Below are 14,862 nucleotides of genomic sequence, written 5' to 3'. Positions count from 1 at the left end.
TTTTTCATGGAGGGGTCTTGCACCCCTTGTTGTTTTGCGTGGCACTATCACGGCACAGGCCTACACTGATGTTTTAAGCACCTTCTTGCTTCCCACTGTTGAAGAGCAATGCGAGGATGGCAATGGCATCTTTCAACAAGACCGAGCACCTGTTCATAATGCATGGCCTGTGGCGGAGTGGTTACACAATAACATCCCTGTAATGGACTGGCCTGCACAAAGTTGTGACCTAAGTCCTATAGAACACCTTCGGGATGTTTTGGAATGGCGACTTCGTGCCAGGCCTTACCGGTCGACATAAATACCTCTCCTCAGTGCAGCACTCTGAAGAACGTGCTGCCATTCCCCAAGAAAACTTCCAGCACCTGATTGAACATATGCCTAGAGTGGAAGCAGTCATTGAGGCTAAGGATGGGCTAACACAATATTGAATTCCAGCACTACCGATGGAGGGCGCCACATACTTGTAAGTCATTTTCAGCCAGGTGTCCGGATACATTTGATCACATAGTGTATCATGTTCATTCTTGGTACAATAAAATACAGTTATGAGCCAAAACAATGACTATCTTTGGAACACGCAGTGATTGTGCATGCTATGTATTCGATAAGACCGTGGTAGTTTTCAGAGGTATGCGCATTTCCTGTAAATTATGGGCCAGTGGTTTTTGGATGCAGAACTGATGCTCAATAGTGTCCTAGATGTGTTCCATTGGGTTCAGAGCAGATAGATTTGGTGACGAAGACATCATGAGTTGACTGTCGTGTCCTTAAACCGCTATAGGATTTTTCTGGCCTTGTGACATGGACAGTTATCCTGGTGGAAGACGTCATCTTTAGGGGGGGACATCAAATTTATCTAGATATTGACGATTGCAATGCAACAAGAAACATTATTAATCTGATCAGACAACACATTTCTTTTGATCCATAATCCAGTCTTTGTTTCAATGCCCATTGCAGTTTTAAGTGGTGGTGTCGTAGGGTCAACATGGGAATACATATGGGGCATCTGCTGTGGAAACATTGCTCGAATGATTCCACGTGTCTCTCTCTCTCTCTCTCTCTCTCTCTCTCTGCTCTGCTCTGCTCTGCTCTGCTCTATATACGTTTCTTACTGCATTAAGTGTGCACAATGGAACCTGTTGGCATTCAATCGCTTGGTGAGCAGTGGTCAGTGTTTAAATTCATCAGTGTAGCATCCAGCTATGTGGATATGATTACCAGAGTACGTACACTCATTGTAATAGTGTCCTTTGCTCTCAGTTCTCATTATTGGATGATCCAAAAGTAATATAAAAAGAGAAAAATCAGTAATACAGAAATCATCTCAGTAGTGTGGTGCTGTTGTTATACATTGAAAAACTGTTCTTAAGGAGCACCTGTCCTTCATTATTTGAACATAAATTCTTGTTGTGGCTCTAGCTTCTATACATGACTGAATGTTGATCTATGAAAAGAGTGTAAATTTCTGCTGTTGCGAATACTGAAGCTAAATTTTGTTAATTTAGTGATTGTTAGTATAGTTAAGTCTGTTTCAGCAAGGATATTACCTTAAAGGTCTTACAGTAAAGGTTTAGTGTCATAAATTTGAATGGGCAGGCGCAGCTTATTGTTTTAGTGAATTTGGTCTACTACTAAGGAAAAGAGTGATGATACAGTGCTCACTGAAAGTGATACAAAAAAAGTCTGAAGGCGTAAGCTCTTTGCAAGAAGCATTAGGCCCAGGACATTGGTTAGAGTTTTGCACTATGTTGACCATTGCACCAATACAAAAATAACAGCTTCTACACCACAAGAATGAAGGACAAATGAAATTTAAAGTTGTGGTGTATCGTTAAAATAGTTGGTATTTCAAATCCTGCTCTTGAGACATCCTTTAAAAAATCAGAAAGTACAGGAATTGAACTTAATTTTTCTGCAAATATGAAATAATGCTTACTTGCTGCCTTGCTGGCAGATGTGATGCACAGGAGTGAAGTCGAAAAAGATGAGGAGACTGGTGACCTTTAGTTCTTGTTTCTTTAGCTGTAGAAATAACTTCAACTGTTAAGAGATGGAGAAGAAAAATAATGTGGTTGTAATGGAGAAATAAAAATTTGGAGTAGATTTTGATGAGACTGGAACAGAGCTGCAGTTTCAAGAAAATAAATGGCAGTAGAAGAATGAAGTGGCAGCTTTGGATGACTAACAAAGTTTTTATGTTTAAACGTAATCTATTAATTTATAGTAGAGGGTGCCATCACCAGAAGAGGAAATTGAATACTTCTGTCACATAATGATGTTTCCCTTTGGTAGAACAATTTCATACTTAACAATGAAAACAGTTGTTCGTATACATTGCCTGACAAAAAAAGTGAAGCACCCAGAAGACATAGTTGGATGTCGCTGTAACTTCATGCACATACACCATCATTGGGTACTTAACTTTTCATTACGAGGACCGTATTTAGCTGGCACCCATACATTGCTCTGTGTGTAGGAGCGCTGTAGTTTGCTGGTGTCCACGCCGTGCTCTGTATGTACGAGTGCTGCATTTAGCCAACATCCACACGCTGACCTGTGTTTACGAATGCCACTGTTTCCCTGCATCCACGCGCAAATGTGTGTGGAAGAGCAATGTATATACAGTGTCGGCATAAATCTTTCTTCAGGCATTACAGGAGACTGGAAAACAATTATTAATTTTTTCAAGGTTCGTAACATTCATTTGAAAATTGTATTTTTAACTATGTTAAGTTTGTTTTATAAAATATTTTACCTCCCTTTCAGAATGCTACAGAGGAGTTCAAAAAGAATTCTGTTCGCTAACGGATTCACTGATTCAGAAAATGATTCAGATAATGAAAACCAACATATTGTTCATCACATACAAAAACTAAGAAAAGAAGAGATGCATGTAGTACTTCAGAATCAGAAGCGGAGAATATTGAACCCATTAATAGTGACTGTGAAATATGGATGTAAAAAATATTCATGCTTGTAAAATACATAAGTTTGCATCAGAAAGTTCAGGGACTAAAGTAAACATAACTAGATCAACGAAAATCTTAGGTTACTTTCAGCTTTTTGTCTCTGAAGATGTCTTAGAGTTAATTGCAAATGAAACAAATCAGTATTGTTCTTGGAAGGGTAATAGTAACAAAAAAAAATTCAGAAAGAACTGGAGTAGCTGAACTACATTTTTTTGCCATATCATTTTTATTTACGTGCAACAAGAAATTATCTTAAGTACTGAAGTAAAGAGAAACTTCTGCATTGCGATATTTTTCAGAGAAGTGATGGCTAGAGACTACTATTTCAAATTATTACGGTTGCTGCATGTCTGTTCTACCAGTGATTGATTGTACAAAATACGGAACGCCATTGATTTATTAGGAAAAAAAAATTTGTCGGTCATTTCAACCATTCCAAAAGCAGTGCATAGATGAAAGTTTACTGTTATATAAAGGGTGGCTGTTTTTCAAACAATACATCCCGTCAAAAAGAAACAGATTTGGAATAAAATATTTTGTTCTCTCTGACTGGAGACAGGATTTGTGCTGGATCATCTACCCTGGTGGATACCAAAAATAAGGATTTTGGAAAGTCAGGAGCAATAATTGAAGCAGTTATGAAGCCCTATTTAGGAAAGGGCCATACCATTTACGTAGATAATTGGTATTCCAGTCCAGATTTATTTAGAATGCTACACAATAATTGCACAGATGTGTGCGGGACCATAAGAAAGAGAAGGAAAGAAATGCCTAAAATTGATGAACGATTAAAAAAGAGGAAGGACAGGCAACGTCCTGATAATGCAAAAACTTAATACTCAAAGTGGATGGGTAAAAAAGAAGTCTGTATGCTTTCTGCCATGCGCTCAGATGAATTTGAGACAGTTGTCAAGCATGGTGGGAAAAATTATCCAAAAACATGTATTCGTTTTGGATTATAGTAATTCAGTGGATGCATTTGATAAAGCAGACATGGTTATATGCACTGTGGAATCAACACGCAAATCTCTGAAATAGTATCAGATATTTCTTTCACTTGCTGGAAATTTGTGTGTGGAATCCCTATTGCCTTTATAAAAACAGAAGAGGAGAGAACCGGTATCCATGTCAAAATTTCAATTGCGGTTAATCAGGGAAGTACTGGAAAAGTATCATCGAAGTATAAAACATCAACATCCAACAGGCAGTGATCATCCACTGAGGTTAACAGAAAGACATTTTCCTTCACTTTACAAATCTATAGGAAGAAACCGAAATAGAAGGTATGTTGTTTGCAGTGCAAATGACAGAAAACAAGAATCTGAGTACGAGAGTAAAAACTAATGTGGGCTTGTGTGTTGACTCTTGTTTCCAAATTTATCATATTGAATTACATTATTAAGAATCTTTTAAATGATCCTAAATTGCATTTTTATTTGTAATACTTTTAAAATCTCCAAATACACTCCTGGAAATTGAAATAAGAACACCGTGAATTCATTGTCCCAGGAAGGGGAAACTTTATTGACACATTCCTGGGGTCAGATACATCACATGATCACACTGACAGAACCACAGGCACATAGACACAGGCAACAGAGCATGCACAATGTCGGCACTAGTACAGTGTATATCCACCTTTCGCAGCAATGCAGGCTGCTATTCTCCCATGGAGACGATCGTAGAGATGCTGGATGTAGTCCTGTGGAACGGCTTGCCATGCCATTTCCACCTGGCGCCTCAGTTGGACCAGCGTTCGTGCTGGACGTGCAGACCGCGTGAGACGACGCTTCATCCAGTCCCAAACATGCTCAATGGGGGACAGATCCGGAGATCTTGCTGGCCAGGGTAGTTGACTTACACCTTCTAGAGCACTTTGGGTGGCACGGGATACATGCGGACGTGCATTGTCCTGTTGGAACAGCAAGTTCCCTTGCCGGTCTAGGAATGGTAGAACGATGGGTTCGATGACGGTTTGGATGTACCGTGCACTATCCAGTGTTCCCTCGACGATCACCAGTGGTGTACGGCCAGTGTAGGAGGTCGCTCCCCACACCATGATGCCGGGTGTTGGCCCTGTGTGCCTCGGTCGTATGCAGTCCTGATTGTGGCGCTCACCTGCACGGCGCCAAACACGCATACGACCATCATTGGCACCAAGGCAGAAGCGACTCTCATCGCTGAAGACGACACGTCTCCATTCGTCCCTCCATTCACGCCTGTCGCGACACCACTGGAGGCGGGCTGCACGATGTTGGGGCGTGAGCGGAAGACGGCCTAACGGTGTGCGGGAACGTAGCCCAGCTTCATGGAGACGGTTGCGAATGGTCCTCGCCGATAACCCCAGGAGCAACAGTGTCCCTAATTTGCTGGGAAGTGGCGGTGCGGTCCCCTACGGCACTGCGTAGGATCCTACGGTCTTGGCGTGCATCCGTGCGTCGCTGCGGTCCGGTCCCAGGTCGACGGGCACGTGCACCTTCCGCCGACCACTGGCGACAACATCGATGTACTGTGGAGACCTCACGCCCCACGTGTTGAGCAATTCGGCGGTACGTCCACCCGGCCTCCCGCATGCCCACTATACGCCCTCGCTCAAAGTCCGTCAACTGCACATACGGTTCACGTCCACGCTGTCGCGGCATGCTACCAGTGTTAAAGACTGCGATGGAGCTCCGTATGCCACGGCAAACTGGCTGACACTGACGGCGGCGGTGCACAAATGCTGCGCAGCTAGCGCCATTCGACGGCCAACACCGCGGTTCCTGGTGTGTCCGCTGTGCCGTGCGTGTGATCATTGCTTGTACAGCCCTCTCGCAGTGTCCGGAGCAAGTATGGTGGGTCTGACACACCGGTGCCAATGTGTTCTTTTTTCCATTTCCAGGAGTGTATATTGTTATGTAACACTTAAATAAGGTAACCTGCGCAACAGCTTACAGATGTGCAATGTGCGCAGTTTGCGGCACACTGCACTGATCAGTGGCATCAGTGCAGTGGTCAGTGGTGCCACTGCAGCAGAGTAGACTGCTGTAACAAAGGGATTAAATGATTGGAGTTGCAGTTTTCTCTGATGGGTAGAACTTCCACCATAGCGTGTTGATATGATTCATGTTTAGTGATATTAGCAGTCCTTATACAGGATATAAGGGTCATGAACAATGTCATATGTTGAATGATCACTGAAGGACACACAGATGCTGCATACCCATGTGGGACAGCATTATCAGCACCTGACAGTTGGCCTCCATTTGGCTGGTTGGTTGAATTGTGTAATATCCGAATTTTTTGGGGGCATTCAAATGTGACAGTGACACGATTCTGGACTGCATGGGAATGTGAAGACAGGCATATGCATTGTCAAGGTTCTGGTGGACCATGTCTTACTACCATCTATATCTACATTTACCTAGATACTCCGCAAGCCACCGTACGGTGTCTGGCGGAGGGTACCATGTATCACTAATAGTTATTCCTCCCCTGGGGCACTCGCAAATAAAGAGGGGGAAAAACTACTACCTATAGGCCTCTATATGGGCCGTAATTTATCATATCTTATCTTCGTGGTCCTTACGCGCAGTGTATGTTGGCAGCAATAGAATTGTTCGACAGTCAGCTTCAAATGCAGGTTGTCTAAATTTTATCAATAGTAATCCTTGAAAAAGAACATCACCACCTCTCCAGGGACTCCCATTTGAGTTCCCGAAGCTCCTCCGTAACATGTTGTTCAAACCTACCGGTTTGGAATCTAGCAGCCTGCCTCTGAATTGCTTCAATGTCTTTTTTTCAATCTGACCTGATACGGATCCCAAACACTAGTAGTACTCAAGAATAGGTTGCAACAGTGTCCTATATGTGGTCTCCTTTACATTTGAACCACACTTTCCTAAAATCCTCCTAGTGAAAAGAAGTTGACCGTTTGCCTTCCCTACCACAGTTCTCACATGTTCATACCATTTCCTATTGCTCTGCAACGTACGCCCAGATATTTAAATGACTTGACTGTATCAAGCAGGACACTACTAATACAGTATCTGAAAATTACAGGTTTGTTCTTCATAGCCATCCGCAATAACTTACATTTTTCCGAGCTGGCTGTCATTCATCACACCAACTAGAAGGTTTGTCCAAGTTACCTTGTGTCTTCCTACAATCATTCAACTTTGACACAGAACCATACATAACAGCATCAGCAGCAATCAATCACTGATTGCTGCCCACCAAATAATTTATATATACAGAAATCAACAGCGGTCCTATCACACTTCCCTGGGGTACCCTTGTCTCTAATAAACAACCATTGCTGAGGACAACGGACTGGGGTCTATTACTTAAGAAGTCTTAGAGCCACTCTTACATCTGTGAACATACTCCCTATGCACGACCTTTGTTAACAGCCTGCAATGGGGGCACCATGTCAAATGCTTTCTGGAAATCTAAAAATATGGAATCTGCCTGTTGCCCTTCATCCATAGTTCACAGTTGTCGTGTCCCAACACAAGACGGGGAAGTTAGGGGGCTTGTGGTCATTCTCCAATTTCCAAGCAGTGAGGAACAAATGCAGGAAGACAAATTCCCAGTGAAGGCGGGATGATGATTTGGATCAGCACCAAACACTGTCACAGGTCATCTACGGGAGATACAGATTCTTGGACTCGACAGGATGCTTGGGATGCTTGCAGCAGAAGACTCGTGGAATTCAGGATCTGATTGACACTATTTATTGGAGATCAGACTAACTACTGTACTGAAGGCTAATTCTAAACATTAAGAAAAGCAAAGGGGGCAGTTGATTGCACAACAGAAGTCAGCATCTGAAGCCACAGGGGCAGGTGCTAACAGAATTGGTGAACACTCACAGCATGTTAAGTACAAACTTGAGAGCAGCACTCCAAGTGAGAAAACAGACATGTCAGAGCTTACCAAGGCTGACCACGAGCAAAGTGGAGTCGGTGTCCCAGTGATCTCACTGAGAACTTCCTCTGATTGCAGAAATATTGGATTTTAAAGAATCGTAGCAGGGCACCATTTCTCGCTTCCTGTAGTCGACCCACCAATCCACTGGAACTTCCAAGTTTTGGCCAACCTGGTGAGTCATTCTGCACCTCCAGGGTGCCTCTGGCCAACCACATTTAGATTCTTTCCCTACTCCTACTGAGTAGGTAAGGATGCTTCTGGTTTTTACATTAACAAACTCCAAGTTTGGTGTCAACAACATTAAAGTGAAAGCTAAATGTCACTGTGACTCCTATTATGTCCAGCAACAACAGTGTTTCACAGCACTGGTTCCCACCCTCCATCCTTTAGTGGGTGGAGACTGCTGTAGTAGCCCTGTAACCTGCGTGAACCCAGACGTTGCAGTTCTCAGGAGGAAGTATTAAACTAGCTGCCTCTGCTGAGACATGCCTTTTCATGGCCATCTTATACAGTGACACCTTATGACAGTGTCTAGGTGGTGGATGGAGTTACCAGTTAATTCTCTGAAGTGAAACTTCTCCCGTGGGACAGCTGCCCAGAGTGTCTGCAATTTGTAGACTCTGGTGTTACTATTCATCTCTGCATTGTCTCTCTGAATTTCTACCTTGGAGTGCCCTTAATGGCTCCAAATAGCCTTCAGCGTAACAACGTACAAGTCCTTATGTTGTCAATATATGACACAGTACATCACGTGAGAATAGGGCAACCTGAGTTTCGCAAGAGTGACGCTTTCTAAAACCATACTGATTCACAGACAAAAGCTTCTCAGTCTCAAGAAATTTCATTATATTCAAACTGAGAATATGTTCGAAACATTCTGCAGAAAACTGAAGTTAGGGATTTTAGTCTGTAATTTTTTGGGTCTGTTCTTTTACCCTTCTTATATACACGAGCCACCTGCACTTTTTTCCAGTCACCTGGAACTTTGTGCTGGGCGAGAGATTTAAGATAAATGCAAGATAGGTAAGAGGCCGAGCCATAACGTACTCTCTGTAAAGCCGAATTGGGATTCCATCCGGACCTTGGGTTTTATTTGCTTTCAAATCTTTCAGCTGTTGCTCTAGCCAGGGATGCTTGTGTCGTCTGTATGGGAGTGTCCACAAGGGATGATCGCCTTATTATGCACCAACTACATCCTAACCCTTTTCCTCTGTGCCTGCCATCAGTGAACAATTAATAGACGACCTGCAACATTGTATGTCATCCCACACCATTTTTTGGAGACTAACAGCAGCTGGACTGTGGAATTACTGTCCCATGCATAGGCTGCCATTAACAATTCACAAATGGCTGTGTTTTGAAGTGGTGCTGTGACTAGCAAGCATGAACTGTTGATGGCTGGTGTCTCATTATGTTCAGCAATGAATTGTAATTCTGCATTGCCCCAGATTATCATTGTCAGTGAGTATGGCGGTGACCTGGAGAGAGGTCCATTCTTCCAGTGTCTTAAAGAGGCATGACAGTGGAACACCTTGAATCATGATGTGGGGGAGGGGCTAAATGGGTATGACTTCAGGTCACAGCTGGTAGTGATTTTACTCTGTTTTGTAATCACTGAAGTGTCACATAGCCTCTTAACCCGTCAAGTTACATTGTATTTCTCCCTCCCCCTCCTTGTGCTTCACTTTTTTGCCAAGCAGAGTACATTGCAAAAATAGTGTAAGCTTTTGTTGTTAAACAAAATACAACAAATGATTTTAGGGTATTGAAGCAACCTAGGTACTGAATAGTTCTTTGTAGTTTTTCAACTTCTTAGCACTAGAAAATTAATTTACACTTGTTAATACAGCTGCCCCACCCCTTTTTTTCTCATTTGAGAACCCAACTGAGTACCAGTTATTCACCTCAGTCAATAGGTGACACAGGAACTATGCATTATTATGGAAAAATCATGTTGCATCAGCTTATGGTGATAGTACAATACAACTTAACCATTAATTTCATAATGGCCTTTTTGTCTTTTATGAAATCTACAGAGAGGGGTTTAAATGTTCCTGTTCTCTTGGCCTGGCAGTCATTAAGATGCAGCCTAGTGTAAAGCATGGAAGATTTGTTTCTCCAGACTACCGAACTACTATTTCCCTTGGGATTGCTGAGCAGTGCTACCTTTGGGGATGTGACCCTAGTGGAGAGCCAGCCATGAAGTGTCAGGCTTGGGCTGACTCCAGGCAACCAATAAAAAACTTGTCTGGTGCTCTTCAGGATGTACTAACATTCCGTGATAATGATCTATCGATCCTTGATGGACTGTTCCTCAGGACTTGTTTGAGCTTCCTTCCAACTGTCGAGGTGAAATTAAGTGCCAAGAATAATATACAGAAAAGTCTCTGTAAGGAGGTGTGTTCAGTACTTTTAGAACACAGTATTGTTTTCATTAGACTTTATGTGCCACCATCAAATTTGCAAAATTCCTATGTTTGACCAAACAGATCCATTTTCAGATCTAAGTAGCTTTGTATACAACTAGTAAAATCTGTTAAAATGTATGTTCAATGTTAAACAGCAAAACTTGTTTGTATATGCATCCAGGCCTTCTTTATGGATGGTCTGAGGACTATGGAATGGATATATCAGCAGTAAAGTGGATCACTTTCATAATATGCTGCTCCTCCCCCACAACTGGACACAGTTATGGAGTTCAAACAGTGAGTTGGCTGCTCAGGATTCACTTGTCTATGATGAACATTGTCTAGAGCTAATTTATTAATTTTCAGACATTACAGGGTTTTTCTTGTTAACTAGCATGATGTAGCTTGGGGTTTGTTGATAGCATTAATGTTTGGTCCAATTTCTCTTCTTGCTAATGAAAAGGAAGTTGTGGTTGCCTTACAACTGCATTTGGGGAAGCATGTATTTGTGATTATGGTGTTGATTTGTGTTTGAGTAGGCATGTCAATTTTGATGATAGGTCTTTTAGTAGCTGAGGTGAAGGGTGCAGTGAATGTGGCCAGATGCTTCAATTTGTACCTCATTGTAAGAAACATACTAATAATATTTACTTTTGATACCTTCTTTACCTCCTGAACAACTCTGCAGGTTTAGTGTGTTGTTACATAAACACTGGAGCAATTAAAAGTCCCTGAAATGAGCACATTGTCCTGCATCGTCAGCTGTCTTGGTGCACCTTTCACTTGTTGTCCGTGCATTACGTGTAAACAGTGTGTAGCCATTACTACTGGCATTCAAACAATGCAAAGGGGTTGGTACATATGAAGACACTTAAGTGATGGTTGACGAGTCTAAAGTTAAAGTAAAGGTGGTAGTATTTTATTTTTATTTGTTTATGTATTTATTTTATCATTGACACTTCATAAATCAGATACCCCTTCACGAGACCATTCCTCTTATGTTAATAACCATGCTGTTTTGGCGTGAGACAATGTCTTTGCTGGAGATGAAGGAATTATGTTTCTTCAACAGCAACTGGGTATTCCCCACTTTTTTTTATTTCAGAATGTTTTCTGCTGGGCTGTCTATCAGGGAAAGCAGCAATCAACTTCAAGGTTGATTTAAGGATTTTGAGTTTATAGTGAGCCCTTTGAATGTTGGAAGATGACACTTTGTTGAATGCCCTGTCTATCCTTCTGTTATAATTAATTCATTTTGATAAAGATGTATCTTGTTACTGTTGATGGACTGAAATTCAAGTCTATATTACTCTAGAAAGCTAGTGTACCAAGCTCACTGAGACCCAATTCACAAAGAAGTGAATTGTCCCATGATAGTGTCAGTGGAACAAAGTTGTAATTCCAACTCATTATGAAAGAATGTGTCTCATGATTCAAGTAGCCAAAAAGTTGTAGCTGTATGTTAAATATTTGAGAATTCTAATGTAGTAAGCAAACATCTCATCAAAACTGGAATGTTTTGATCGTAACACATTGTTTTGAATTATTTTCACTTGAACGTAAGCCTAAATATTTCAGATATAGAGGGGTATTAGAGAGGTATGTTCAAAATATTAGGACAATTTTCGAAAATTTGATCATCTGTAAATATTTCACTGCTATAGACCAGAAATTCCTTGTTACAGGGCACAGTTATGTACCATGCAATAGAGATTTTTCTTTTATAGAGAGGAACAAAGGATCCTTTCATGTATATTATTCAGACAATTGGATTCCCTTCATTGCTAATGCCAAAGACAATGGTTTCCTTGTCTCCAAGATGGAATCAAAGAACTTTAGGGATATTAGCGCACAGGACCAAGGGTGTTGTATAGAAGCTCATTTAAAGTAACTGAGTATGTTTGGTTAAAATTTCAGTTGATGACACTACTACACAGCAGGGAAGAAAGTGATAGCATCCTGCAACCTTGGGTTTCTCAAACCATTGCAAAGAAGCCAAAATGTGGGAAAAGAAATCTGCTGCTAGATAACATTACAGTTTTCCCTGTTTTGTATCATAAAGTTCTGCCAATAAAAAGTGCCAAGAAGAAAGTCTTACTTAAGTCTTACTTGACATATGCCAATATATCTCAGCTGAAAAATGGAATTTCTGTGAGCAACTACCAAATGAATAGTGGATTTACATGACTGACTGGCAATATCCGTTGATTGAGAATAGAAAATGTAATGCTGACTGTCCATGTTTAATGTAATTGCAGCAGGAATAGTATTAAATGTTTCCGTATGTTTTGCTGTTGCTGCTACTTTTGCAAATTTGTACGCAATAAACATTGTGTTTTGCCCAGAGTCATTGCACTTTCTCAAAATAAGGTTTCAGTTTCTGCAATAAGTATTACAGAAAAGTGTGTGTTTCAGCAGCACACCATCGTAACTGCACAGATACAATGTAGTTCATCCAGTAACATAAAAAAATGTGCTTTTTTTCCAAAGATAACGTAAGCAATTATGTAATAGCTGTTCCAAAAATGTATGTTACTGGACGATGTTTTACCATAGATACTCTGGTTGCATGAAGAAAGCCCAAATAAGTAAGTTCTCCTGTAAAATTTACTGTTTGTTAATTACAACATTATTCAGTGATTGATTCAATTATGCATCATGTACAATATTATTAATAATGAGATTTATTGGATAATCTGTTGTGTTTAGTTCTCCAGTGATGATGTGCCTGCTTTATCTTGCACACTGCAATTGCAATAGCCTAGATGATTATGATCATATAATCGAGGATACTTTTCTATTGTTTAGCAAAAGTTTGTTAGACTCTAAATCATTTTGACACTTCAGATTAATTAAAACAACAGGACACAACTAGTATGCCTCTGCTACATGGCGCTTCGGTTCGCCACTCTTGGCTGCAAATGGACGTGGCATAGACCACAAAGCAATGAGACTCAGTCATGCCACCTCTGTGTGGATTGCTTCATTTGTTAGCGTAGAGATGGCATGAAACAGTACCATGACTGCACCTAATGTCTGCACTGCACCACTTACGTGTGAATTCGGCCTTTTATGTTTGTAGTTTTAATCATTGAGCCAGTTGACTCACTATAGGATTTTTGATTGTGAGAATAATGATCTATTTGCATCTCACAAATATCTTGGTGGAAAAAGGTCAATCCATGAAAATGAGTGATTTTCTGAATGACTTTTATATTAGCTAAAATATTAAGGTTTATTGAATTGTGCATTTGTGTAGTTCAAGCAGGTACTGGTGTGAAAGGTCGGAGCTCAAAAAGAAAAGTTTCTGACCAGTCTTCTAAGAGAGGGAGAAGTGGTGGTGATTCAGCAGCGCCAAAGCTTCCGGCACATGGCTATCCTCTGGAACACCCATACAACAAAGATGGTTACCGTTATATTTTAGCTGAACCTGACCCACATGCTCCATTTCGGCAGGTAAATGGATGAAGTGGCTATTCGTTCAGTACTGAAATTATCAGAAAATTACTTCTTGCTCTCCAAAATACATGCTTGAAGGGATGGAATTTTTTTTTTCTAAATAAATGTACATAAGAACTGAGACATCCCGTTTTAGTTGCAGTTAAAACACATCAATTCAGAATCTATTGCTGTAGTAACAGAGGGTTACAAAGTTTTGTATATGTAAAGTGCAAGAGTTTTTGTAAATCACAAGACTGTGTAAAATGATGATCAGTTATGTATTCTTAAATTTATAGTAATATAAACTCCAGTATCAAGATCTGGTGGTTTGCTGTGGACGGGAGGAAGAATGCATAATATTCTAAAATTAAAGTCTTCATGAGATAAATGTCAAGAGTTGCCAAGTGCTTGTCTCAATAGTTGCATCTTGTTTTAGGAATTTGATGAGAGTAGCGACTGGGCTGGTAAACCAATACCTGGATGGCTTTATCGTGTGGTCAGCCCCAGTACAGTGTTGTTAGCATTGCATGATCGGGCACCACAGCTTCACATTTCAGAGGATCGCTTGGCTGTCACTGGAGAGAAAGGCTACTGTATGGTTAGAGCAACACACTGTAAGTATTAATCAGCAAGCAATATGCCTGTGCAACTATGCAAGTATGACTCTTTGAACAGAAAATGTAGAATGAGGAAAAAATGTAATAAAATCGCTTTTTGCACCCAAAAATTTTGAAAATTGACAGTTACAATCCGCACACGTGACTGGAACACCCCTAGTACTAGAGATGGCTTAGCATTTCTATGATGTGTTTGCTCTTACTATGTGAACCTGTAATGAAATGCTTTGCTCTTGGAGTTTACTGTACCTATTTTCTCTATCAATCCTATCTGGTATGAGTCCCAGACTGACGAGTGATATTAAAGTTTTGACCAGACAAAGGTACTGTAAACTACATCCTTCATGCGTGGACCACACCTTTCTTTCCGACATCTTCCTTATCAGTAATAAGTTTAATGTGATCTCTTCACTTCAAATACTCCATATGTTTGCTCGTAGATATTTTATGGATGTGATGCTTCCATTGATTCTTCTGCAATTGAGCAATCACACCGTAATGAGTGTCTTC

The 14,862-nt window shown here is 40.9% G+C and overlaps 1 protein-coding gene across 2 annotated transcripts in view; it reads left to right on the top strand.

Moving 5' to 3' along the window:
* The window catches only part of LOC124556541 (set1/Ash2 histone methyltransferase complex subunit ASH2-like), a 206,896-nt gene that overhangs the window by 98,466 nt on the left and 93,568 nt on the right, over window positions 1-14,862 (top strand). For both annotated transcript variants that reach the window (XM_047130496.1, XM_047130495.1), the window contains exons 6-7: window positions 13,554-13,750; window positions 14,172-14,349. In XM_047130496.1, the coding sequence (XP_046986452.1) occupies window positions 13,554-13,750; window positions 14,172-14,349 (375 nt within the window). The remainder of the gene's footprint in view (window positions 1-13,553; window positions 13,751-14,171; window positions 14,350-14,862) is intronic.

This window comes from Schistocerca americana, chromosome X, assembly GCF_021461395.2.
Source record: "Schistocerca americana isolate TAMUIC-IGC-003095 chromosome X, iqSchAmer2.1, whole genome shotgun sequence".
Lineage (NCBI taxonomy): Eukaryota > Metazoa > Arthropoda > Insecta > Orthoptera > Acrididae > Schistocerca > Schistocerca americana.
The sequence above is the reverse complement of the archived record's forward strand: the minus strand, read 5'-3'. Positions and strand labels throughout refer to the sequence as shown.